General features: G+C 35.5%; 1 protein-coding gene across 1 annotated transcript; it reads left to right on the forward strand.

Moving 5' to 3' along the window:
- The first annotated feature begins 3,979 nt into the window (after nucleotides 1-3,979).
- Nucleotides 3,980-5,327, forward strand: LOC124084730 (pleckstrin homology domain-containing family F member 2). Its single transcript, XM_046432096.2, has one exon. It carries the CDS (start codon nucleotides 4,177-4,179, stop codon nucleotides 4,924-4,926), a length of 750 nt encoding a protein of 249 aa, XP_046288052.1. The 5' UTR covers nucleotides 3,980-4,176; the 3' UTR covers nucleotides 4,927-5,327.
- Nucleotides 5,328-27,291: the final 21,964 nt, after the last annotated feature.

The following is a 27,291-nucleotide window of genomic DNA, read 5'->3' on the forward strand; positions in this document are numbered from 1 at the left end:
CGGTTTCTCCATTTTATAAAGACACCAGTCATATTGGATTAGGGCTCAGAAGAGAGTCTTTAGAATTGCTGACTTACATAGAGATTCTAAAGACACACTGTGTAGCTTCACTTAGGACTTCAACAAATCTTCTTTGGGGGTACAGAATCCAACTTTTAAAACACCAAACTGTTAATCAGTCCTTCATAATTGATAGTAGATCTACAATGTAAAATCTATGTAAATCAGGACTCAATATCCATTTCCTTGTCATGAGACTACCAGACCTCAGAAAAGAATGCTCAGAAAATAATCCCAATATTTTAATTCTCAAACAGATTTATAAGTCTGTTTGTTATGTAGACATTCTTGGTGAATGTTTCCTAAATTAATTTTAATATATATTTATTTTTGATGAAAACTTCAAATTTTCAAAAGCTAATATTAATATTTTTAAACTGTCTTACTACTGAATTTTTATACTTCCATACAAGGAAAATTACTCAAATGCTTAAAAAGTCAGATTGTTTTACATGAATACTAATCTAAATACATAATAGGAACTAAGTAAAATATGATGATCTTATAATCATAAACACATGTCATATTTACTCCTTTGAGTAGGTCATAGCCTATAAGAAACTGGTAGTATGATTTCTTGGGGCAGGAAATGCATTGGCATTTATTTATGATATATTTGAGTTCAAGTATAATAACTTTTTCTAAGGAGCATTTTATTACAAGATATGTCACTATAGTGCTGTTTTCCACTTTATTCTGAAGTCAAAAGAACTTTCACTCTCTGTTTGACCCAAAACACCAATATTTTAAGATTACATGATCAAGAAACCTTATAATGGTGTGTATTTCAATATTCTCCTCTCTGTTCAAGACCTGCAATAATCTTTCATTTCCTTATTTTTCACAAGAGCAAGTATAATTTTAATAGATTCTTTTCCTCCTAGTGAGACCCTAATTAGACCTGCTAGTTTTCCCTTTGACTCTAGAAACCATCTGTGTGTTGTTTGTAGATTCTGTTCCTTTTTCCACAGGTGCCCACAATCCTTTGGTAGTCAGTGCAGTGGCCGGCTAAGACCTGCTTTAGTTATTTCTGAAGTCCTTTGCCTGAAGTGGAATTTATACTGAATCTGCACATCTCCCTTGAGGCCCACAACATTCCTGCTGAGTTCACCTCCTACTCCCTCCCAGTTGAAACTAAAGAGCTTTCCCAAAGCATGTACCTTTCCCACAACAGCCTTATAGGGTGGTCTGATCCTGTGCCATAGGTACCAAGCCCAGGTCCCTTCACCTCAACGAGACAACTTGCAGCTTCCATCTCACCCTCAGGGCTCCATGGAGGAGTGGCTGGGTACTGTCTTGAGACTGCACCATTCACCTTCTCCCTCAACCCAGTCCTGGTTCTTCTACTTCTCCATCTCATCCCAATAAACTTCAGACATACAAACCAGTGACTCAGGATCTACTCCCAAGAAGTGGAACTGGGACAATACCTTTAAATCCTGGGGGTTTCAGTAATGAATTAGTGATTATTTATGGCTTATTTTATCACCAAGAATATTATTTGAAGCATGATTCAGCCTTATTAGCATGTTTTATTTTGGCAAAGGGTATCAGTGAAATAACAATTTGATGAGAAATTTCCATGTAAGGAGAAATCAAAGAGGGTTTTCATAAAATAAAGGGAAGGCAATACAGAAGGAAATAATCACATTAAGACTATATTACTCAGTAATATAAGATATGTTACCTCATCATGTATGAAACCTGTGAATGCCCAGGCATTCTCATGGTTCTGCAGTTATAAACATTTGTTTCCACTTTTAAAGTAGAGTTCATTGAACTGTTATGTAGAGACAGGACTTTCACCTTTTAAGTGAGCTGTCAAAAGTTCTGTGGAGATTTCCTCTGTTTTTATCTTTTTGTTATGGGTCTATTTTTCGTTCTTGTATTTTTTCCAACATTGAAGTAGGATGTTTGTTCCCTTTCTTAATTCCATCAAAGGAGTGAGTGACTTCTAAAATTTTCCACAGCATGTTCATCTTATTCGTATTGATGGCTCTTGATTAGGAACAAGAAAAACAAAACATCATGCAAACTTTCATGTAATTAAAAACCATGACAAGGAGATCCAACATGGCGGCGGGCATGAAGAGATCAAGTCTCTGACCTCTTCAGCTGTGTGGGCATAGGGAGTCGTAAACCGTCTAAATGCTGTTTCCTCAGGATCACTAGGCAATGCTGAGCTGACGTGGATCTCGGGCGAACAGTCTGGGCCTCTCAGAACACACACTGAGCCCGGATCAGCTGAATTCAAGCTCCCATTCGCCTGCTTCTCGCAGACAAACTGCTGTGACTCAGCACTAAACGATCCCGCTGAAACAACTGGTCGGCCCTTCTGAACCTACGGAGGTAAATGCTAACCGAGCCTTCATAGGCAGTGGCCACAGGATTGAAACGGGGCTTGGGAGAGACAGTCAGGACCCACCCATTGCATTGGTCACACCGCAAAGGGAACGAACTGTCGCCATTTGCATGGAATACCACCATGGCAGACAACTGATGTCACCAGAATGTGGCGGAGGAGATAACTTCATTGAAACCAGTGGCGACAGGTGTGTAATCCCCTAGCCTTCCCTCTCCACACAGCTGGGAAACCTTAAGGGCCCCTCCCAGCTCTCTCGTGAGCGCCATAGCCAGACCAAGGGAATCAGGAGTGGCGCGGGACCCGTGGCGCGGAACTCCCGGCTACCGCTCCCACCAGTGCTGACAACTGAGGTCTCTTGCACCATCTACCGGGGGTGTGGCTACCGGAGGGCAAGCAAAATTCGCTGAGTGTTCTCAGCCCCAAGCTCTACAAACTTAGGGTGTGAGGGAATGGCAATCAGGGAGAGTGTGCCCAGTCATTCATGAAAACAGGGCTCCCGGGAGCAGCAGACCTGGCGTGTAGCCAGTATTGTGGTGAGCATCACCGGTGAGCGGGGCCTGGCTTGAGGAAAAGTGGGGAAGTGACTAGACACAAGAGAAGGCCCTAGGCACCCAGGATTGGAGACCCGCCCAGTCTGGGAGGAGGAGCTGCTGCACAGTGATTGGTTCCCGCACATTGAGAGGAGAAGCCTGGCCCAGTGGGCACAGCTCCACCTACTGGAAGAGAAGTTAATCAAACTCTAAGACTGCATTTATTTATTATTTTTTTTTTAATTTGGGTTTTTTTATTTTCATTTTTTGTTGTTGTTTTTTGAATTTTTTTTTGAATTTTTTTTTTAATTTTTATTTTTTTATTATTTTTTTAAATTGTTTTTCTTTTTTCTTTTCTATTTTTTTCTTTTGTCTTTTCAATTTTCTTATTCCCCCTTCCATGAATTCTACCTGTTTACTCTCATTCTCTCTAGTGACTTCTTCCCTTCCCTTCTAATACCTTTCCTCCCAAGCATCAAATAAATTTATAGGAGTAAACAGTAACTCCACAATCAAACAGAACAAGAAGTAACATGAGCAGCATGAAAAACCAAGGAAGAAAAGGAGTACAAACAATGCAGGACAGCCTAAATATTCAGGAGGACCTAGTCATCAGAATAAATGGTCAAATAAAGAACTCAAGGAATACCTTAGACAGATGGAATGGAACCTTAAAGAGGACATGAGACAGCAAATTCAAACAGTGAAGAACACATTGAAAATGAATTACATAAACAGATAAAAGAAGAAGTTAAGCATCTTTATCAGGAGATAGAGATTATTTAAAAAAATCAAACAATAATTCTAGAAATGAAGGAAACTATAAACCAAATTAAAAACTCAAATGAGAGTATCACTAACAGAGTGGAGCAAGTAGAAGCCAGAATGTCAGATAATGAAGACAAAATATATCATCTTGAAAAGAGTCTAGCCAACTCAGAAAGGCTGGTAAAAAATCACGAGAAAAACATCCAAGAGATATGGGATAACATAAAAAAAACTAAACTTAAGAGTCATTGGGGGGGGAGTCACCTGCGAGCCGCCGCGCCGGCCGGCTGTCCGCCGCGTCCGGAACGCGCTGGCTGCGCGGGTCCGCAGGCCGCACACACCCAGAGAGGTCGGGCTTGGGAACTGGCAGAGTCCGCGCCCGGCGTCTGAGACGAGGAGTCGGACCTTCGCGCTACTGCCGTTGCCCGTGCTCGGCCGGGCTATTAGCAAAAGATGGTGGATCGCTTGGCAAACAGTGAAGCAAATACTAGACGTATAAGTATAGTGGAAAACTGTTTTGGAGCAGCTGGTCAACCCTTAACTATACCGGGACGAGTTCTTATTGGAGAAGGAGTATTGACTAAGTTGTGCAGAAAGAAGCCTAAAGCAAGGCAGTTTTTCTTGTTTAATGATATTCTTGTATATGGCAATATTGTCATTCAGAAGAAAAAATATAACAAACAACATATTATTCCCCTAGAAAATGTCACTATTGATTCCATCAAAGATGAGGGAGATTTAAGGAATGGATGGCTTATTAAGACACCAACTAAATCATTTGCAGTTTATGCTGCCACTGCCACTGAGAAATCAGAATGGATGAATCATATCAATAAATGTGTTACTGATTTACTCTCCAAAAGTGGGAAGACACCCAGTAATGAACATGCTGCTGTCTGGGTTCCTGACTCTGAGGCAACTGTATGTATGCGTTGTCAGAAAGCAAAATTTACGCCTGTTAATCGTCGTCACCATTGCCGCAAATGTGGTTTTGTTGTTTGTGGGCCCTGCTCTGAAAAGAGATTTCTTCTTCCCAGCCAGTCCTCTAAGCCTGTGCGGATTTGTGACTTCTGCTATGATCTGCTTTCTACTGGGGACATGGCCACGTGCCAACCTACTAGATCAGACTCTTACAGTCAGTCATTGAAGTCTCCATTAAATGATGTATCGGATGATGATGATGATGATGATAGCAGTGACTAAACACACATTTTGAAATATTTAATTGGATCTGAGAAAATCATCTTTGGGGGAAATGCAAAATTCTGAGCTCTCCATTTACTCTAGCCATGAATTTGCCTGAGAAACTTTTAACCTATGTGCCTCAATATAGTCTAGAAAATAGGTACCCCCTGCCTGCTCTCTTCCCCACACTCTTCTACAGGGATGGACTGTTGTGAATATATCAGATAAAGTTTGGGTTTCTTATTCTTGTTCATTTCTAGATTATTTACTTGGAAAGTTGGGAAAAGATGTTTATTTAACAGATCATGTATTATATTGTTGTTTTTACTTTTGTTGTATGGAAAAACTAAAAGCACAGAATGTTTGGAACAGGAGTGTAGCTGATTAATTAATAAAGTTGTTAGTCTTTTTTAAAACCATCCTATCTAATGGTTAAGACACCAGTGACAAAAACACATGGTTTGGAAATACTTTGCTTTTTTGTATACCAAGTGGTGCCTTATGGTATTAGCACTGTTACATGATACATTAGTCCCTACTTTCTTACTTTTTGGTTTGTTTAAAAAATACACTGGTGCTCTTTGGGGTGATAAAATGAATGCTTATGAATGCTTGTTATTAGCAGTACTTCTCATTTGACAACTACAAATAACTAAATTTGGAGTTATCTCCATTCTATATGAATAAATATTTTTTCCATAAAAAAAAAAAAAAAAAAAAAAAAAAAAAAAAAAGAGTCATCGGGATAGAGAAGGTATAGAGATTCAAACCAAGGGAATGAGTAACCTGCTGAATGAAATGATTACAGAAAACTTTCCAGAAATAAAAAAGGAAACGGATATACAAATTGTAGAGGCATACAGGACACCGAGCATACAAAATCACAGTAGACCAACGCCAAGACACATTGTTATGAAGATATCCAATATACAGAACGAAGAGAAAATATTAAAAGCTACAAGAGAAAGGAGGCAGATTACATTCAGGGGTAAACCAATAAGGTTAACAACGGATTTTTCATCACAGACGCTGAAAGCGAGAAGATCCTGGAACAACGTATTTCAAACAATGAAAGATAATGGATTCCAACCAAGAATTCTGTATCCAGCAAAATTAAGCTTCAGGTACAACAATGAAATAAAAATCTTTCATGATAAACAAAAGTTAAAAGAATTTGCAGCCAGAAAACCAGCATTGCAAAACATCTTGAGCAAAACACTACACGAGGAAGAAATGAAAAACAATAACCAAAACCATCAGTGGGAAGTGCCTCAGTAAAGACAAAGGGCAGGGGGAAAGCTAATCATGGAGAAACAAACTAAATTAAAAAAAAAAGATAAATAATCAAACATGGCTGGAAGTACAAACCATATATCAATAGTAACTCTAAATGTTAATGGCTTAAACTCTCCAATAAAGCGACATAGGCTGGTAACATGGATTAAAAAAACAAATCAAACAATATGCTGCCTCCAGGAGACACATCTGATTGGAAAAGACATACACAGGCTGAAGGTGAAAGGTTGGGAAAAAATATACCATGCACACGGTCCTTGTAAGCAAGCAGACGTGGACATCCTCATATCGAATAAAATCGACTTCAAGACTAAGTTAATCAAAAGGGATAAGGAAGGACATTATATAGTGTTAAAAGGAACCATTCACCAACAAGACATAACAATTATCAATATTTATGCACCAAATAATGGTGCTGCGACGTTCATGAAACAAATTCTCCTCAAGTTCAAGAATCAAATAGACCACAACACAATAATTATGGGTGACTTCAACACACCTCTCTCACCACTGGACAGATCCTCCAAACAAAAGTTGAATAAAGAAACTAAAGAACTCAATATCACAATAAATAACCTAGACTTAACTGACATATATAGAATATATCAACCATCATAAAGTGGATATACTTTTTTTCTCAGCAGCACATGGATTCTTCTCAAAAATAGACTATATATTATGCCATATGGCAACCTTCAGTAAATATAAAGGGGTGGAGATAATACCATGCATTTTATCTGATCATAATGGAATGAAACTGGAAATCAATGATAAAAGAAGGAAGGGAAAATCCTACATCACATGGAAAATGAACAATATGTTACTGAATGATCAATGGGTTACAGAAGACATAAAGGAGGAAATCAAAAAATTCTTAGAGATAAATGAAAATACAGACACAACATATCGGAATCTATGGGACAAAATGAAAGCAGTTTTAAGAGGGAAATTCATCGCCTGGAGGTCATTCCTCAAAAAAAGAAAAAAACAACAAATAAATGAGCTCACACTTCATCTCAAAGCCCTAGAAAAAGAAGAGCAAAACAACAGCAAATGTAGCAGAAGGCAAGAAATAATTAAAATCAGAGCGGAAATCAACGAAATTGAAACAAAAGAAACTATTGAAAAAATTAACAAAACTAAAAGTTGGTTCTTCAAAAAAATAAATAAGATTGATAGACCCTTAGCCATGCTAACGAAGAGAAGAAGAGAGAGAACTCAAATTACTAACATACGGGATGAAAAAGGCAATATCACAACAGATGCTACAGAAATACAGAAGACAATTAGAAATTATTTTGAAAACCTATATTCCAATAAAATAGAAGATAGTGAAGACATCGATAAATTTCTTAAGTCATATGATTTGCCCAGACTGAGTCAGGAGGATACACACAATTTGAGCAGACCAATATTAATGGATGAAATAGAAGAAGCAATCAAAAAATCAAAAAACTACCAACCAAGAAATGCCCAGGACCGGACGGGTATACAGTGGAGTTTTACAAAACCTTTAAAGAAGAATTAATACCAATACTTTTCAAGTTATTTCAGGAAATAGAAAAAGAGGGAGCTCTTCCAAATTCATTCTATGAGGCCAACATCACCCTGATTCCGAAACCAGACAAAGACCCCTCAAAGAAAGAAAACTACAGACCAATATCTCTGATGAACCTAGATGCAAAAATCCTCAATAAAATTCTGGCGAATCGGATACAAAAACACATCAAAAAAATTGTGCACCATGATCAAGTAGGATTCATCCCTGCGATGCAAGGATGGTTCAATATACGGAAATCAATAAATGTTATTCACCACATCAATAGACTAAAAGATAAGAACCATATGATCATCTCGATAGACGCAGAAAAAGCATTTGACAAAGTACAGCATCCCTTTATGTTCAAAACATTAGAAAAACTAGGGATAACAGGAACTTACCTCAACATTGTAAAAGCTATCTATGCTAAGCCTCAGGCTAGCATCATTCTCAATGGAGAAAAATTGAAGGCATTCCCTCTAAAATCTGGAACTAGACAGGGATGCCCTCTATCACCACTTCTATTCAATATAGTTCTTGAAACACTGGCCAGAGCAATTAGACAGACGAAAGAAATTAGAGGAATAAAAATAGGAAAAGAAGAACTTAAATTATCACTATTTGTGGAAGACATGATTCTATACCTAGAAGACCCAAAAGAGTCTACAAAAAAACTACTAGAACTAATAAATGAATTCAGCAAAGTGGCAGGATATAAAATCAACACGCATAAATCAAAGGCATTTCTGTATATCAGCGACAAAACTTCTGAAACGGAAATGAGGAAAAACACTCCATTCACAATATCCTCAAAAAAAAATAAAATACTTGGGAATCAACCTAACAAAAGAGGTGAAAGATTTATACAATGAAAACTACAGAACCCTAAAGAGAGAAGTAGAAGAAGATCTTAGAATATGGAAAAATATACCCTGTTCATGGATAGGCAGAACTAACATCATCAAAATGGCGATATTACCAAAAGTTCTCTATAGGTTTAATGCAATGCCAATCAAAATCCGAACGGCATTTCTTGTATAAATAGATAAAGCAATCATGAAATTCATATGGAAAAATAAAAGACCCAGAATAGCAAAAGCAATTCTAAGCAGGAAGTGTGAATCAGGCAGTATAGCGATACCAGATTTCAAACTATATTACAGAGCAATAGTAACAAAAACAGCATGGTACCAAAACAGGCGGGTGAACCAATGGCACAGAATAGAGGACACAGAGACTAATCCACAAAGTTAAAACTATGTTATATTTGATAAAGGGGCTAAAAGCATGCAATGGAGGAAGGATAGCATCTTCAACAAATGGTGCTGGGAAAACTGGAAATCCATATGCAACAAAATGAAACTGAATCCCCTCCTCTTACCATGCACAAAAGTTAACTCAAAATGGATCAAGGAGCTTGATATCAAATCAGAGACTCTGCGTCTGATAGAAGAAAAAGTTGGCTCCAATCTACATATTGTGGGGTCGGGCTCCAAATTCCTTAATAGGACACCCATAGCACAAGAGTTAATAACATAATCAACAAATGGGACTTACTTAAACTAAATTTTTTTTCTCAGTAAGAGAAACAATAAGAGAGGTAAATAGGGAGCCTACATCATGGGAACAAATTTTTACTCCTCACACTTCAGATAGAGCCCTAATATCCAGAGTATACAAAGAACTCAAAAAAATTAGACAATAAGATAACAAATAACCCAATCAACAAATGGGCCAAGGACCTGAACAGACACTTCTCAGAAGAGGACATACAATCAATCAACAAGTACATGAAAAAATGCTCATCATCTCTAGCAGTCAGAGAAATGCAAATCAAAACCACCCTAAGATACCATCTCACTCCAGTTAGATTGGCAGCCATTCTGAAGTCAAACAACAAGTGTTAGCAAGATGTGGGGAAAAGGGTACTCTTGTACATTGCTGGTGGGACTGCAAATTGGTGCAGCCAATTTGGAAAGCAGTATGGAGATTCCTGGGAAAGCTGGGAATGGAACCACCATTTGACCCAGCTATTGCCCTTCTCAGACTATTCCCTGAAGACCTTAAAAGAGCGTACTACAGGGATACTGCCACATCAATGTTCATAGCAGCACAATTCACAATAGCTAGACTTTGGAACCAACCCAGATGCCCTTCAATAGATGAATGGATAAAGAAAATGTGACATTTATACACCATGGAGTATTACACAGCACTAAAAAATGACAAAATCATGGAATTTTCAGGGAAATGGATGGCACTAGAGCTGATTATGCTAAGTGAAGCTAGCCATTCCCTAAAAAACAAATGCCAAATGTCTTCTTTGATATAATGAGAGCAACTAAGAACAGAGCAGGGAGGAAGAGCAGGAGGAAAAGGTTAACATTAAACAGAGACATGAGGTGGGAGGGAAAGGGAGAGAAAAGGGAAATTGCATGGAAAGGGAAGGAGACCCTCATTGTTATACAAAATTACATATAAGAGGTTGTGAGGGGAATGGGAAAATAAACAAGGAGAGAGATGAATTACAGTAGATGGGGTAGAGAGAGAAGATGGGAGGGGAGGGGAGGGGGGATAGTAGAGGATAGGAAAGGTAGCAGAATACAACTGTTACTAATATGGCATTATGTAAAAATGTGGATGTGTAACCGATGTGATTCTGCAATCTGTATTTGGGGTAAAAAAAAAAAAAAAAAAAAAAAAAATTTAAACAACTGAGTAATCACTAACTGAATTTACCTGAAACTTTCTGCCATCAGATGGATATGGGGCTTGAAGTAAGAATTAAGTTTAGTTATATGAAAATAAAGCATATTTTTCTGAAAAAAAAAAAACATGACAAAAGAGCTTTGCAGAAATAGCATTGTTACAAAGCTTTATATTTTAATTTTGGTTTTGGGATTGAACCCAGAGTTTCACACATGCTAGGCAAGTGCTCTACCACTGAGCTAAACCCCAAGCACACAAAGGTTTCTTTTTAATAGCATATATTTGTTGGTAAAGACCAATAGATCAACAATAGGACAGACTTAGCTTCGTAAAGTTGTGAGATCTCTATGCTCTTCCTGGGAATGTATACCTTTCCACCAAAGAAAGATCTCCTAGCATTTGGGATTTGGATCTCATGTGTTGAAAGTGTATAGAAATCCTTCTCCCTACTTATATGTATCATTTATGTAGGGCAGAAATATAATTGCAGGCTGTAATACCAAATACGATAGCCAGTAGTCATATAAATATTCACTGAAAGTTAAGTTTAAATTAAATAAATATTAATTAAATAAATATGATATATCAAGAACTATGTAATGTTTTGAACAGCCAACAATAAAAAATTAAACAAAATAAAATAAAATAAATGAATTTAGTTCCTGTATTGTACAAGCCTATGGGCAAAGCCCACAATGTTGTGTGGCTGCTGTAGTAAGCAGCACAAACATGAACACTTCCATCATCACAGAGAGTTCTTTGGGACACCATTGTTCTAGGGGAACAAAGCTGAGGCAGGATTCGCCCCATGCCCTTTCTTTTGAGGCTCACACTCGTTAAGACATCTTTGGGGAATACATGCTTTTCCAGACAATAGCAGATCACTGGAAGGTAAACAAAAGTGTCCTACAAGTTAACTCCTCTTTGGAAGTGGGGGAATCTCTACTGGAAACCAGACAACGAGTAGGACACAGGTCTTCCTAGAAATGGTTCCAGGACCATGCTGAGGCCCCCTTCAAACCTGAGGTTTTAGCAATTAGAGGGAAAAATGGTTTCATAGTGAGTGCGGATATACAGGTGGCTTCCATGAGTTGTATGGGGAGAGCGGTAACTGACCCACAGTGCCTGAGGAGACGGCTTCGGAGACTGGTACCTCGGCAGCTGTGTTGTAGACACCCCAGTAGGATATCCACAGGAGGCACTCAGCAACAGGATTGCCAGAGGCAGCAGACAATGGCCATTTCTTATGGGCAGTGTTTATAGAGAAGCCTGGGACCTTCAAATTTAGAGTGGAAAATACAGCAACATCTATAAAACTATTCTCTGTATTTAAATGCACCAACAAGAGCATGCAGTTGTTTTTTTTTCCAGGTCCTAATGAGACCTCAACAAGATGTGGTGCTGGCTCATATAAAAACATAGCTGTTACACTTTTTATTGTATGGGAATTATTAGGGAAGCTAATTGACCAAAGTTAATAGACCAAGATACACACATTTCCATTTGCTCAATTTGTGGATTACTTTACAAAATGATACCCATAGGTAAGTTACAAGCCCTTTATATTTTTATCTTTCACTTTGAATCAATATGTAAAAACAGATTTTAATTAATTAACATTGAAACTGGTAGATTAGGATAGTGAAAACAAATATAAGTCAGTGTGTATTAAGATAAGGTAACCACCATAAACAGGTTCAGAATCTCAAGACTTAATGAAGAGAAAAACATGAAAGGTGCTCTCAGCAGACTGGGAATTCAGAATTATATAGAAAATGTGGGAGTTACAAAATTCTAGACATCCTTTCTGCCCATAGTCCATTGTGAAGAAATCAATCCCACGATCCCATTCAACTTACAAGGGCAACTTGGAAAGGCTGTTTGGCTTGTGATACAAAGCAAAGCACATTAAGGGTTGTATACATACACAACATTTTTTCCTTCTAGATGGGGCAGTACCTTTTACATAATATCAAATTCATCCCAGAGGGAAGAGAATACCTAAAAGTATAAAACCATAAAACAATTGCACTGATACTTGAGATTCTTAAAAAATAATCTGGAGATAGAAAAGAACTTTTTATACTGGGAAGTTACCCAGAACACAAGAAATATCTATCAAGCCAACTGTGTAAATATTAAAAATTTCCATAGAGGAAAAAGAAAGCACTTTAAGCAAAGTCAAAATAGTAATGAGAACCTGGGATAACTATTGGCAATTAATTCCTAGAATAGGGTTCAGGGTGTCAAACCTAAGAAGCCTAAAAATTCTGAATGAGAAATAATTCTCTCTGCCAAGTTTCAGAGAAAGAATATACTTTATATAACAATTATTGGATTAGTTGATGTCATCACACAACTGTAGATTTCAATCTGTATTTTGCTTTGGACCTCAAAATTTTGAGGGACAACCACACACAATTTTAATAAAATTGGCCTTCTCGAGGGTTTGTGGGGAATCATTGAATTAAAGTAAAAGTTAAAAAAATGAAAGCAATTTAAATCATATTTAAGAGTACATAAAATACTCCCAGGTAATAAAATTTTACCACAGAGATTATCTGAAACAACCTCAATAAAGGAGCTACAAAGACAATTGTTATATCTTCTGTGAATAAGAAATTGTGTGATATCATGTTTTGATAAAATAAGCTAAAATACAATTAGCTTGAGAAAGTATTTTTTTTTAAATGGTGGATTTAAATACTTCTTTAAAGAAAATGTGGAATAAAAACAGGCAGGTCCCCTCTTCCACCTGTACTTGTGTGTTATTGAATGACATTTTTTCTCTGTGAATTCTATGATATTACCACACATACTTCACTGGGAACAAAAGGGGTCAGTCAGTAGTCAGTGTTTTCAACACATCTTGGCAAAAATTATAAAATTTGGATTAGAAAATAAATAACAAAAATGACCCATGACTTGACTCTTTCTCAGTATCTTCCCTCTATCTCTGAAACACACACGCACACACACACACACACATCCACTATCACATTGGTTAATATTTTATCTTAATTAAAAACTCACATGCTTCCAACTATTAGATTTTACAGTTTTTGTAGATTAAAAACCCCTAATTTGTTTTCAAAAGCAGTTCTTCTCTAATTCCATACAAACCTTGAAAAAGATGATTATTTTATTTTTTCCGTACTTTACCTACATTTATGATTATTCTAAAAACTGAAATATAAAATGAAATTAAAGCTGAATAGCAATAAGCTTCAAGTTATATTTGAGTTCATCTATTCTTTTTCATACCTAAACACCTACTACACCCACCAATTTTTCTATAATATGTATATTTAGAACACAATACCCTCCCCCAGGTTGAAAAGGGAAAAAATTTCAAAATCTTTCAAAATTCAAACTTTAACAATATCAAATTAACAAGGTCAAATTAATATTTTGTCCTGTGGAGGCACTTTTGCATTCTATATAATATGTTAAGACCCAGAAATAAATCTTTGTAGAAGTCCATATCCTGTTTTGATGTCATCTCACAAATCTAATTAGAAACTTATAATCAATGTCTTAATTTTGAATTCTGAGAATTAGAGCTAACAGATCTCTGCTGATACTCTGTGATCTTTGTCTATCTTAAAATTTTGAAGCAAAAGTCCTTTAACAGTAGAGAAAATTTTCTAAGATTTTAAAAATATTTTTTAGTTGTTGATGAACTTTTATTTCATTTATTTATTTGTATGTAGTGCTGAGAATCGAACCCAGTGCCTCGCACATGCTAGGCGAGCACTCTACCACTGAGCCACAAACCCAGCCCAATATTTTTAATAGAGGTATATGGATACAAAAAGTCATAACTGTTTTAAAATATCCACCTGCACTTCCTTCATGTAGCTCTATTCTTACACTCTTTGTTGTTCTTGCTTCTATTCTTAAACACCTGAGTTATTCCATGAAAATAAATCCTTGATTAACTAATTATGAAATATTTTGATACTAAATTCACTTCTTGGTATTTTTTATTACACCAAATTTTACAATTTGCAATGCACAAAATTTTGCAATCTGCAATGCCCAAAAATACTATTCCAGAAAAAGACATTTAAGGTTTATATAGTATGTTTCAGACCCCATTTTACAACAGAATTTTTAAAACATGTCTTAAAGACCTAGTTTGAGGGATAACGGCAAATAGACAACATGATTACTTAGGGTTTTACACATGTCAAGGCATTTCAGGACTTGATAAATGTAGGTCATCCACAGTCTAATTAGATCAGTTAAAAAAAAGAAAAGAAAGAGAGAAGGAAAGAACCAAAGAAAAGAAGGAAGGGGAAGAGAGGGAGAAAGGGAGGGAGAAAAAAGAAAAAAAAAAGAAGAAAGAAAAGAACCTTGCCTATCTGGCAGAAAGAACTGACCCCTGTCCCAGCTGTTGTTAACTGCTAAATTCACAAAAGATGTGAAATAGCAAATGAGTAAAATATTGATCAACACTTCCAGAGAGGATGCTTAATGATGTTACACAGAGACTGCTGGAAAAATCCATGTTTATGCCCATTCAGGGAAGTCATTTAAAATTTGACTCAATTGGAAAGCCCTCATATAATAACAAGAAACAAAATATAATCCTTTCTAATACTATAGATTATGCAGAAGGCAAAAAGGCTGAATGTTCATCACTGAGGAAGCACACCAGAAAAAAAAAATACTTTGTGATTTGAAAGAGAAACAGGTCTCTACAATTGCAAATCCATGCAAATTCAAGAGAAGATGTTCTGCTTCTGGTTTAGCGAGGAGTAAACAAATGGTAGTCCTCAATTTGAGTCGGAGAATGAATATGCAAGGAATCAAATTTGGACTGAAATTTATTAGAAATGGGCAATCACATGGAGATGCGTGTAATCTAATTAATGTTTAAAAAGTCCTGCTACTTTGGTGTCAATTAATGTGTTCCCAGAGCAGCTAAAATCATAAGTCAATGGTTAATGATGGGCATGAAAATTTTTTAGAACATTTGAATGAGGTGAAATGAAATCAAATCATTCGTAATATCTGGAATGCAACTGATTACCTCAAACCTCCACTTTGCATCTAATGCCTGCAGTTACCATGAGTATCAGGAAAATGCAAGGAAAAATACCATAGTACATATACTCCTTTGCCCTGTAGCTGCTCTCACAGGAGCAACTATGCAATATCATGTTGCTGTTGAGTAAGTAATAAAAATAGTACACAGAGACTCTTTGTTGGAGTTGGTTTTATTAAAGCTCTGTACTAAATATTACAATTATCAAAACTTCAAAAATAATTATGAATTGTTTCTAACTTGTACTTAATATGGATAATAATCCTTCTAAATTACATGAGGTAATATTTGTGGTAAAAGTTCACATACCCAATTCATTTCAAATAATGTCCGTACTCTTAAAATCAAATTATAAAGCAATTTCAACTATTTTAGTTTAGAATTCTAAAAAAAATAATATTCTTTAATTTTTGGAGTTATCTTTAAAGGAAACTTTTACTGATATAATACCATTGGGGCAAAAGATAAATTTTTAAGATAAGCATTTCTAATTTTTTTTTAGAAATAGGAATTCAAATGTTTCTGTTAAAGAAAAACATTTATATCTGATAGGATGTAATCCAGGTGCACTAATGAAATTCAGCTCAGTGTGAGTTTTTTAAAATTCAGTTTAAATCTCTCTTGCATTATTTCATTAATTATCAAATACAGTATTGAACTTTATTGATCAACAAATCAACACTTCTTTCAGTACTTAACATTTTTCATGTGATTTAATGAATGAATTTTAATTTGTCACAATGAAATGTTTTGTAATCAGCACTAAAAGTAAGATGTGACTTTCTAAGTGTACTTCTACTTTCATGTTGCATTGCTATCACAAACACTTTAAATGGGAATTAAGGTGTTTTGAGAGAAATTTGAGACATCATTTTGGTAGAAGTTTCCTGTAAAGAAAATACTGATATGACTATTTTTGTAGAGTGGTTAGTACCTAGTGTGTCCATTAGACAGTAAGAATAAAAATTAATTTCCATATTTAAAATTGTTTAGAAAATGCATCAAGAAAGTCTATACATATATATAAAACTAAGCTGTATATATGTTATAAATATATACACAATTTTACTTTATACAATTTTGTTATATATATATATATATATATATGTGTGTGTGTATATATATATATATATATATATATATATATATATAGAGAGAGAGAGAGAGAGAGAGAGAGAGAGAGAGAGAGAGAGAGGGAGGGAGGGAGAGAGAGAGAGAGAGAGAGAGAGAGAGATAGGTATAACTTTGGCATGTTTATCATTATTTGAGACTTAGAATCATGACATATCCTAGTTCTAATATTTCTACTTCCTACTGAGAAGCATCATTAAGATGTACTCTGATCATTTGGAGGGTCCAGTTTTGTTCTGTGTCGCTGCAAATACATGTTGTCTCTAAAACTTTCCTCATTCCCTAGGATCAGCAGAGTTGGGTCAGCCTGGGCTGGACTGTCCAGCTCACTCCCTTCTGACCTCTGATTGCTGCATCTTCAGGCTGTGCACTCTGTTGTCCATCAGGGAGAGCAATGCACAGGAAACACCCATGTTACTATCATAGACACCACCAACACAGGCCCCCAAAATGGCCTTAAGAAGGAAAGGTACTCATCACCCTGAGAGTGGATTTAGACAACCCAAGTGAGCCTGGAAGGTCTCCATGCTGCCTGGGGTGTAAGAGCTTGGGCTTCTGAAACCTAGCCAGACCCCTTTGGGACATAGCAAGAACATCACCGTCTACTCAAGTACAGTTTCTGTAAAGACCCAAGGAAATTAGAGACGGTTCCCTGTGCATCTCCAGCCCTGTATCTCCTGGCATGTTTCAAAAGAATGCACCCTGTGTAGTTAGTGCAGTAAACGTTTTCTTTAATAAGATTTGCATGTAAACACTTAAATCCAGTCTGCTAAGCTACTATTTTACAGGTAGCTCACATTGAGTGCATGGTCAATTAATGTTTGGTGAATAGAGGAATAGTCAAAACTTCTCAGGGCCTAGTCTGAACTCAAAGCTAAGCTTTGTGACAATTTTAACAGCTTTTCATGTTATACCCTGAAGGAGTTAACAATGTATTTAGGAAGATGATTATAATACATGACACAAATGTGAATAAAGACAGCATGTAATTGAGTGCTAAATTGTGTGGAACATCAACTACGTCCTGTCAAAGTTGGAAGGAGACAAATTAGTGAAAGCCGAAATAGTTAGGAAAGACAGTGTATAAAAGCAATTGAGCTATGTCTTTAAAAATAGGGTTCAGATGGACACTGTCAAAGATAGATAGTCTCGGCCCAGGAATGAAGAGACAAGTGAGAAAAATTCAGTCTTTGAACAAACTGAAAAAAAAATATTCTGGGAAACATGCTCGTTTATCCCTCAAGGGCAATTCTAACATGTCATGTGCAAGCTGAAAACTCAGAACAAGATATGCTTCTAAATTATTGCTACCTCATTTAGTTCTCACAAAACCATTGGAAGTAGGTACCATCATTATCCCATTTGAAAGAAGGAAACTGAGCCATAGTGAAATGAATCACTCAGGACCATCCAGCTCGTAAGTGGATTTCAGAGGTGGGATTTGAACCCACAACAATCCAGAAGCTAAATGAGAAAAATGTTGAAATAGAGTTAAAGCAAAGACACAGAATGAAATGTCTAAATACAGAGAGGAGGTCCATTCCCACTGGGCATTAGCAGAGGCTTCAGAAATTTAAACTGGGTTTTCTAAGATAATACGAAATTTTATGGATACAATTGAAGATTCCTAAAAAGTTGAAAAAAATAATATAAGCAGATAGTCATATAAAAATACATGATAACAACAAGTCTATATAACATAATATATAACATAATATAGTAGATGTTAACTAATTTTGAAAACATTTTTATACTAAATACAATATAACATAACAAATATGCATAATAAATATAATATGTATTATATAATTATAATGGTATGCTAAACATAATATGCCATATGGATACTACAAAAACTTTATGCAAAGTTATACATAATGTATTATTGTAATGCAATTATAGTAAGCCCAATATGTGATCCAACAAATCTACTGTAACTCTTCCTTGGCATTAAATGTTCTTCAAATGCCAACGTTCGTGTTCATTTGCTGCGTAATTGTAAACTAGTCACTTGACTTTGCATATTAGATGAGAAATTTCAAAATCATAAATTCATTAGCCATGCAGGAGGATTCTGACAAGGGAGTGGCATAGGGAACATCAGGTCTCTGACACACCTAAACGGCTGGTAACTGACAAGAGTTCCGAGTATCATCATCGGTGTTAGCAGATCGCAGCTTCACCCTTCTGAAAGCTGCTGTGGCCTACAGGTGCGTTCTTTCTGGAAACACCTGGGAGGTTATGCTGTCCTTCTAGGGGTGCCCGCTGATAAGGGCTGACTGCATGGAGTGTGTGCCCAGGTCCCTTGCTCCAAGCGAGAACATCTGGGTTTCCTTGGGCCTCCATTGCATCCTGTGCTCCTGCTGAGCCCATCTTTCTCTGTCTCTCTCTTTGCTATCACTGCCACACAGGGGTTCTCTACGAGCATGCCCTCAAGAAATCACCTGTGCAAAAAAAAAAAAAAAAAAAATTAACCTTTCTGCTTTAGTCTCTAGGAAAGCCACCGTAAGACAAAAGGACACTTAGGTATGTGAGATTAACAAACTGCCAAGTGGCACAATAAGTCACATCCAAAATAAGGTTACAGAGCAACAGTGCAAGAATTTAGAATAACTAGAGGATCCATCAGTGACGTCTTTGGCCAGAGCAATGAACACAATGAGACTCTGTAATGTCTAAAGGGCTAAAAGTTTTCAAATGGCCCCAAGATAAAATACAAATATCTAACGTTTCCTGAGGACTCTTTGAGATCCAGCCTTTAATATCTCTCCATCTCTATTATGTTTCTTTCTCTCTCCTCTGCATCCTGGAGGACCGGTTCAGATTCTGGAATGAATTCATCTTTTTCCCTACATGTGTTTGGACACAGTCTACCTGGAACACTAACCCTAACTCAACCCTAATTGGAAATGTGTGTGTGTATATGTGTGTATGTGTGTGTGCGTGTGTGTATGCACGTTTGTGTGAAAGTGTACATAGGCATGCATAATGTCTGTTTTCTGATTTCCAAGAAGGCAAAGGTCCTTGTTACCGTGGCTACCACTTTGTCGTGAAAAAGAGGAGAAAAGAAAGGAAATGGAATGACGGAAAGTAATGGAAAATAGAAGGTACATCTTTAGAAAATAATTAAAACCTAAGTATTATTTTTCCTTACCTTGGACAGTTCTTATGACATTTTCTGTAAAATTTGTGAATAGACAAAAATGCTTCATTCCACTGTGCCAGACACAAGAATGATTACAGCTCTATAACTTATTTGTCGCTGCCTATAGCTTAATAAGGATAAAAACTTCTACTTAGTCTTGAAAGCCATGCATCTTGCACAAGAGACAGATGAGGAAGTGATCATTTAAGATATCTCAAATATACCCCTTTAGGATTTTGTTCAGCTGTTCATGAGAACCATTAGAGATAATGAGTGCTAAACAAGCAATTCTGAAATGGAATAATGACGTGTTTCATTTGTTTCTAAAGAGTTGAACTGTTTTTCCACTTTTTGCAAAGCTATGGCTCATCGTGTTCCAACACTGACAAGTCATTTTTCATGTTATAAATTCTATTCCCCCTTCCCAGCCATGATAACTCTTCCTGATGAATTGTGATAATCCATATCACAGTTCTGCCTTATTATGGCACTCAAAATGGTACGATTAATTTATCATACATTCGTTTACAAGTAACAGCCAATGTATATGAACTGAGTGCTATCTTTTGCTTCATGTCATTGATTTCATATTAAAAACTCAACCACTAAAAACTGAGCATATTTGGAAATAGCATTAATACAAAAACTAGTTTTGAAAATTATCACTTGCAGTATCTGCAACCTTTAAGCAAGTTGCAAGAAGATAGATCCTTTTATTAAGAATCAATACCTTGGGTTTGGGGTGGTTCAGTGATAGAAAGCTTGCCTAGCATGTGTGAGGCCCTGGGTTCGATCCTCAGCACCACATAAAAATAAATAAAATAAAGGTATTGTGTCCAACTACAACTAAAGAATAAATATAAAAAAAGAATCAATACCTTGTAATAAAGCCTCTAGACTCAAATTTCTTTTAGTTGTATGTGTGTATGAAATTATACGCATATATATACAGAATATATAAATATATGTATTCTATATATTTCTCCTCTGTATATTCTCTCCTCCTCTTAAGTAATAGAATGAAAATATTATCCAGCATAAATGACTTCCTCTAAAATGAAAAATTGAGTCTGTTACACAGAAAGTGTATATCGTCAGATTTCTACTTTGTTGTGATCATGGAAATTCAACTTACAAAAGTACTTCATACTTCCTGTATATGTTCTACCTCTGATAATGGAAGTAATAGCAAGAATGCATCAAGAAAACATGTATATTTTTCAAAGAACAGAATCTATTGCTTTATAATTGAAGCAGTAGAGCCTTTACAACTTCAGTTTGGTTAATGAGAAAGATAATGAAGTTAACATAAAAGAGTTTCCAGTGGTAGTTTTAAATATTCAGTATGAATCTGCATCTATCTATGTATCCATCTATCAAGGAAGTTTTGATTCAGCCTCTGGCCTGACTTTCATATATAGTTCTTTACAAATACCAAACTAGCCTCACAGTGCTCTGCTCTTCCCTGAAGGATATTGATTTGTACTCTTTTCTTCAATGTAATGGACAACCTCTATGTGTGACCTTCAGGAATTCCTTTTGTTATTAGAAAAAGGGAATGAAAAGAAAAGAATATTTTAAAAATAAACCACGCTACTAAATAACAAGGTAATTCATTTCCACAGGGATTAAAATTGTCACTGTTTACACACCCATATTATCTGTACTGTAACCCTGTGAATAATGGATTTATTAAAGAGTATTTAAGCAATATTTCTAAATGGAATACATCTCTAATACCTTTAATAACAAATTCATAAACACTGAGCCCCACACATATTTTGGAATATGAAATAAAAGAATGTGGATGTGGCTTCACCAGGCATAATCAAGATATATTCCTAAAGATCTGATCCCTGAGAAGTTAACAAGGGGAAATCATGAACTATATACAAGTGCTGTTGTCACTACCACATGACAGCCAATATATGATGTGGTCAACTGAAGGCTACTGAGCCAGATGGAGTGGGTTCAAATCTCAGTCTGTGAAAACTACTTTATTCCTTTTTTATTCCTTTCTCTGCTTCTTGGTTTTCTTATCTGTAAAACAGGAACAATGGGTCCTGCCTCATGGTGATGTGGAGGTCTGATGTAACATACATGTGAAGCCCAAAAACAGGTTTGGAATCAAGTCTCTGCTCTAAAGTTATTAATATAATCATTATTATTGCACAAATGATATTCAAAATAATCTAAAAGCATGATAACAGGCACCTAGAACCCAATAGGAAAGTTGTTATTATTTGAGAGCAGCAATTTGTTATGATATGCCCTCAATTAGTAAGGCAGGACCTTAACAGTTTTTCTTTAAAGGACAAACCAAAGTAAAACAAACCCATTTTGATAACCTATGGACACAACTTATTTGTTCCTTGTGCTATAATATAGACATAAGTCTATATTCAATACATTTAGACTTCCAAAATTTAACACACGGACTCTCCTTTCCCTCTACAATGACCTGTTCACTCTGTAGGTTTATCTTGAATAACTTATCTAGGAAGGCACTCATTCAAAAGAACCCAGGATCTCTGTTACATGGCTAGTAAGAACCCGAGTCAGGAGACCAAGGAGTCACATTGGGCAAATACTAGAGAATTGGAAGAAGAGGTGGGGAGTGTCAATGGGTAAAAAAAAAGACTTTAAAATAGTGCATGGTTTTGCAAGTGAGAAAGACATCATATGCTTCTCTTCAGAACATTTCAGGAACTAAAAAAAAAATGTTATAATGGCCCTATGACTGCAAGTGAAGGGAATGGTTTGTCCCCAGATGAGAGAAAGCCATTGAATAGACAGCTAAGACCTTCACACGTCACAGTCTCTTTCTATAGAGATGGTGCTTTGGTTGTAATTTAAAACATGGTTAGCAGGTCACTGCGTTTAGATAAAAGAAAGGAAGACAAACATCTCCTTCTGAGCAATAGGAAAAAGAAGAATTTACTACAAAGCATAAAAACATAATGGTTCATTTTGTGCTTAGGGAAGCATGAGTTATTTTTAAAAATGGAAAGGGACAGTGTGAAATAAAATAAATCTAGAAATAAAAATAGACTCTAGATTCAATTCATGAGGCCTTGAAAGCAATACTATTGGACTAAAGAAAGAATAGACTGTGGTGTAATCACAGTTGAACTTTTGTAATTTTTGAGCTTATGCATTGTAAAATACAAAACTTCCCACCCCTTCAGCTTGCCTTTTCATTCTCCTAATGGAATCTTTAGCTGTTATGTTTAAGGTCGTCCAATTTGGTAACTACAACTTTGTATGACTTTTAAGAAATATTTCTTAAATCCAGCTAATGAACATAATCTACAAAATTTATGGTTAAACCTTTCAGTTTTATTTACATTCTAGCCATAGTTGATTTTTATATGTGGTGTGAACTAGTTATTGTCATTCATTTCTCAAATGGAGTTTCCATGTGTCTTTTGGCTCCTCCCAAGATGCCAAGTCCTACTTCTCAGAACCTGTGGATCTGTGACTCTAACCCAGCGATTCAGTTACTATAACTTTATAATGTCTTGACCACTGGTAGGAATATTTTCTTGATATGGAATTCTTAATCAAGATCATCATAGCCATTCCTATGCCTATCTTTTTCCATGTAAATTTAGACTCATTACTCTGATCAAGTTTGCCAACAATAAAATTCCTCCTGAAATTTTCTTTGGGATTTAATTATAATGTTTGGTCAATTGGTGAATAAGTGATGATTTTGCAAAACTTAGTCATCTAAGCCATGTACACAATATATTCCAACCTTTATTTAGGTATTTTTAAAGTGTATATAAATTGTATTGCACATATTTGTAAAGTAGTTCATTCGATAGATTTATTTTGAGATATTTAATGTTTTATTCTATTAGAAATAGTGTGTGTTGTTGGCTTCATTTTACAATTACTTGTGGATGCTATTTAGAAAACAAGAGTATTTTTCATGTGTCAACCAACCCTAATTAATCTGCTATCTTTTATTTGTAGATTCTATTGGGTTCCTATACATGGGTTCATGTTTTCTTGAATAAATTTGCTTTCTCATTTTCTTTGCAGTCTTTGTGTTTATTTCTTTCTCTTGACGTATTGCACTAGACAGGCTCATTAGCACAATGCTGAAGTAAAATAGAAATAATAGGCATATTTATCTGATTTCCAGTCTTACTGAAAACTTTAACATTTTACTATAAATTATAGTGTTAGCTGTAATTTTTTTAGTATTATTTATGAGGTTATGAAAATTTCCATTGCTATTTTTCTAGTAATACAAAAAAATGAGTATAAAATTTCAACAAAAGGCTTTCTATTTCCATTAGAATTATCATCAATGATTCTTAATTCTTATAATATGGCCATTTCAATTGATTCATTATTAAATGTTAGACAGAGCTTAAATTCATAGACTATAACCCATGTATTTATACAATTTGGTCCTTATCTACAGCAGATTGAGTATGTTAACATTTTTCTTAGAAATATTTCATGTTCATGAAAGGTTAGGATTTACTTTTTTTTATATCTTATAATGTCTTCAGTAGAATTTGTTCCACATTGTGCTGGACACATAAAATGTGTTGGGATAAACCCCCACTCCTTTTATTAATCTGGAAAATTGGTGTAGAATTGACATTGTTTATTTAACTCTTTTTGTTAGAATTCTTTGAAATCATTCAGTTTCTTTTAGCATATTTGATTCCTCAGACATCCTATTTTATTTATGTCATTTTTGCAATTTATATTTTTTTCTGAGAATCAGTTAATTTTATCTTCTTTTTCTGTATTTGTTGCCATAAATTTGTGTAGGTTTTAAATTTGTTGATTTCCTTTTTATGATTTTGGTATCAAGATTGATTTACAGTGATGCCCTCTTTAATTTTCCTGACTTTTTTTTTTACTTGTGCTTTCCTTGGAGAATCCATAAAAATTAATTCTTTCAAAGGTTTTTAATTCAGAAAAATAAATTTAATATGTGAAAGTCCAATCAATCTTTTTTTATTTGTATTTTTTATTATTCTTTCCTAATTAGTTATACATGATAGCAGAACACATTTTGTTTCTTTGTACACAAGTGGAGCACAATTTTTCATTTCTCTGGTTGTACACTATGCAGAGTAGCACTATTTGTGCAATCATATATGTACTTAGGGTAATGATGTCCACCTCATTCCACCATCTAACCAACACCCATTCCCCCTCCCCTCCACCCTCCCATTTGCCCAATCCAAATTTTCTCCATTCTTTCATGCCCCCTCTCCCCATTATGGATCAGCATCCTCTTATTGCTATATAGGAGAGACTATTCCGTGGAAGATCAAGTCTCTCATCGCTGAATGTTTTGAAAGGAATATAAATAAAAGAGCCATGAAAAATATAGTTAGAGATCAGTAGCAGCTTTTTCTCTGGTTCAACTGGTGATCCTTTTCATGGTTTAACAACTGAGAACCTAGGGATGCCACCAATAAAAAGCCCCCTCTGAGTGTGGAGAAACAGCAGAACTTTGATTGTCATATGATGATGGAACAATCCAATTTTAAATCTTTCCTGTAAACATAGGTCTAATTTTCCCTTGAATAAACTAGCTGAATTCTGAAGTTGTAAGTTTTGAAAAAAAATTAATCTGAAAACTACCAAAAACCTAATTGAAACTGTTTGTATTTGTTGGGCTAAGGAAACCAAAAGTCATCAATTTGAAGGCATCAGTGACCTAGCAAAGTGTCAGGTTAAAAATGTGTGTGGCTGTCACCCAGGAACAGTGTTGGACCAGAGACACATTAAACCTCACCAATATTGCCACAATAAATCACTTGGCTCATGTGATCATCTCATTTGCCACTCATCTAACAAGAAATTTAACCTTGAGAATTTTTTTGTATCAAACACGGTATATCCAATCAAAAAATTACTAGAATTACAAAGTTCAGAATTATATCAGACAAATACAGAAAACAAAAATATGCACAAGTTATCCAGATATGTGATTTTTCTGGAAAAGTCTTAAAATAATTATAATTAATATATTCAAAAACACAGAAAAAAAGATGGAAGATCATATTTACAAATCATAGAATTTCACCTTAGAATTATAATCAATAACAATTTTAAACTAAACGTATTTATTGAAATTGTGGAATTAAAAAATATTTGCTGAAATTAATACTGAATGAAACTCATAGGTTTAAAAGTACATTAAATATATTAAGACAAGATATTCTTGAAGAGGAAAAACAGAAACACAAAAATTGAAGCTCAGAGGGCTAAAGAAATATATGGGTGGGGGCAATAACAGAAGTATAGACTATGATTTTAAAAAATAAGCATACAGCTCCAGAAACAGAAAAAAAATGATATAAAAAGAGCACTGTAAAAGGTAATTGTTAAGACCACTTCAACGTAGAGAGAAGACATCAACCCAGAGATTCAAAAAGTAAGTATTCAAATTTCTTCTCACTATTCAATTGAACAGTTTGTGTATGTGTGTGTTGGGGGGGGGTTACATTTTTCTTCAGATATTTTTAAGATTTTCTCTTTCTTTGGGGTTTTAGGCACTTTTCTCATTCTGTTATTTCATGTGGTTGTGGTTTTAATTTATCCTTTTGTAGTTACTTCAATTTTTTTTTTTTGCCTCCTCCTCTCAATGGACCATCTCTGCTTAGATTGAACCTCATCACTAACTCATAACAAGAGCCAGCCTCAGTTCCCTGCAGGAGAACATGGTCAAAAATTACCATTTGCTTAAACATAATTACTCTTTCTCTGAGATTCTATTTTATTTGGTTCTTATCTCCATGGTTCTCATGGGCCTGTGAAATGTGAGTTCTGTAATTGGTCCCATTTGTTACAGTAGGCATGCTACCCCATTCAGTCCTCTTCTAAGAGACCTCTGCTCTAAACTCTCATGAGGAAAGCCAAACATCCCCTGGCCCATTCTGTGCCATCACTCTCTCTGGGATGTTGGAATTAGGAAATTATGGTCTAATGGGATGGTGGTGATTTTCTGAGTTTTGAGAGCATAAATGTTAAGGAAATGTTTTCCTTTCTCGCCTCCCCATATTTGAAAATTGGGTTTTATTTTAGACATGCATAAAACAATTTACTTTCCATCTGGATATGAAATACAGAATCTTGGAAATAAGATAAATAACAAAGTGTGAGAAAAAGAAAAATGAGCAAGGCAGGATGAAGAAGTCAGGAAAATTTTTAAAGTAAGGAAAAATGCCAATAGTAACAAAAACAGCATGGTACTGGTACCAAAACAGGCAGGTGGACCAATGGTACAGAATAGAGGACACAGAGACCAATCCACAAAATTACAACTTTCTTATATTTGATAAAGGTGCTAAAAGCATGCAATGGAGAAAGGATAGCATCTTCAACAAATGGTGCTGGGAAAACTAGAAATCCATATGCAACAAAATGAAGCTGAACCCCTTTCTCTCGCCATGCACAAAAGTTAATTCAAAATGGATCAAGGAGCTAGATATCAAATCAGAGACTCTGCACCTGATAGAAGAAAAA

Source organism: Marmota monax, unplaced genomic scaffold, assembly GCF_021218885.2.
Source record: "Marmota monax isolate L192 unplaced genomic scaffold, Marmota_monax_Labrador192_F-V1.1 WCK01_AAM20220418_F8-fsc00071, whole genome shotgun sequence".
Classification (NCBI taxonomy): domain Eukaryota; kingdom Metazoa; phylum Chordata; class Mammalia; order Rodentia; family Sciuridae; genus Marmota; species Marmota monax.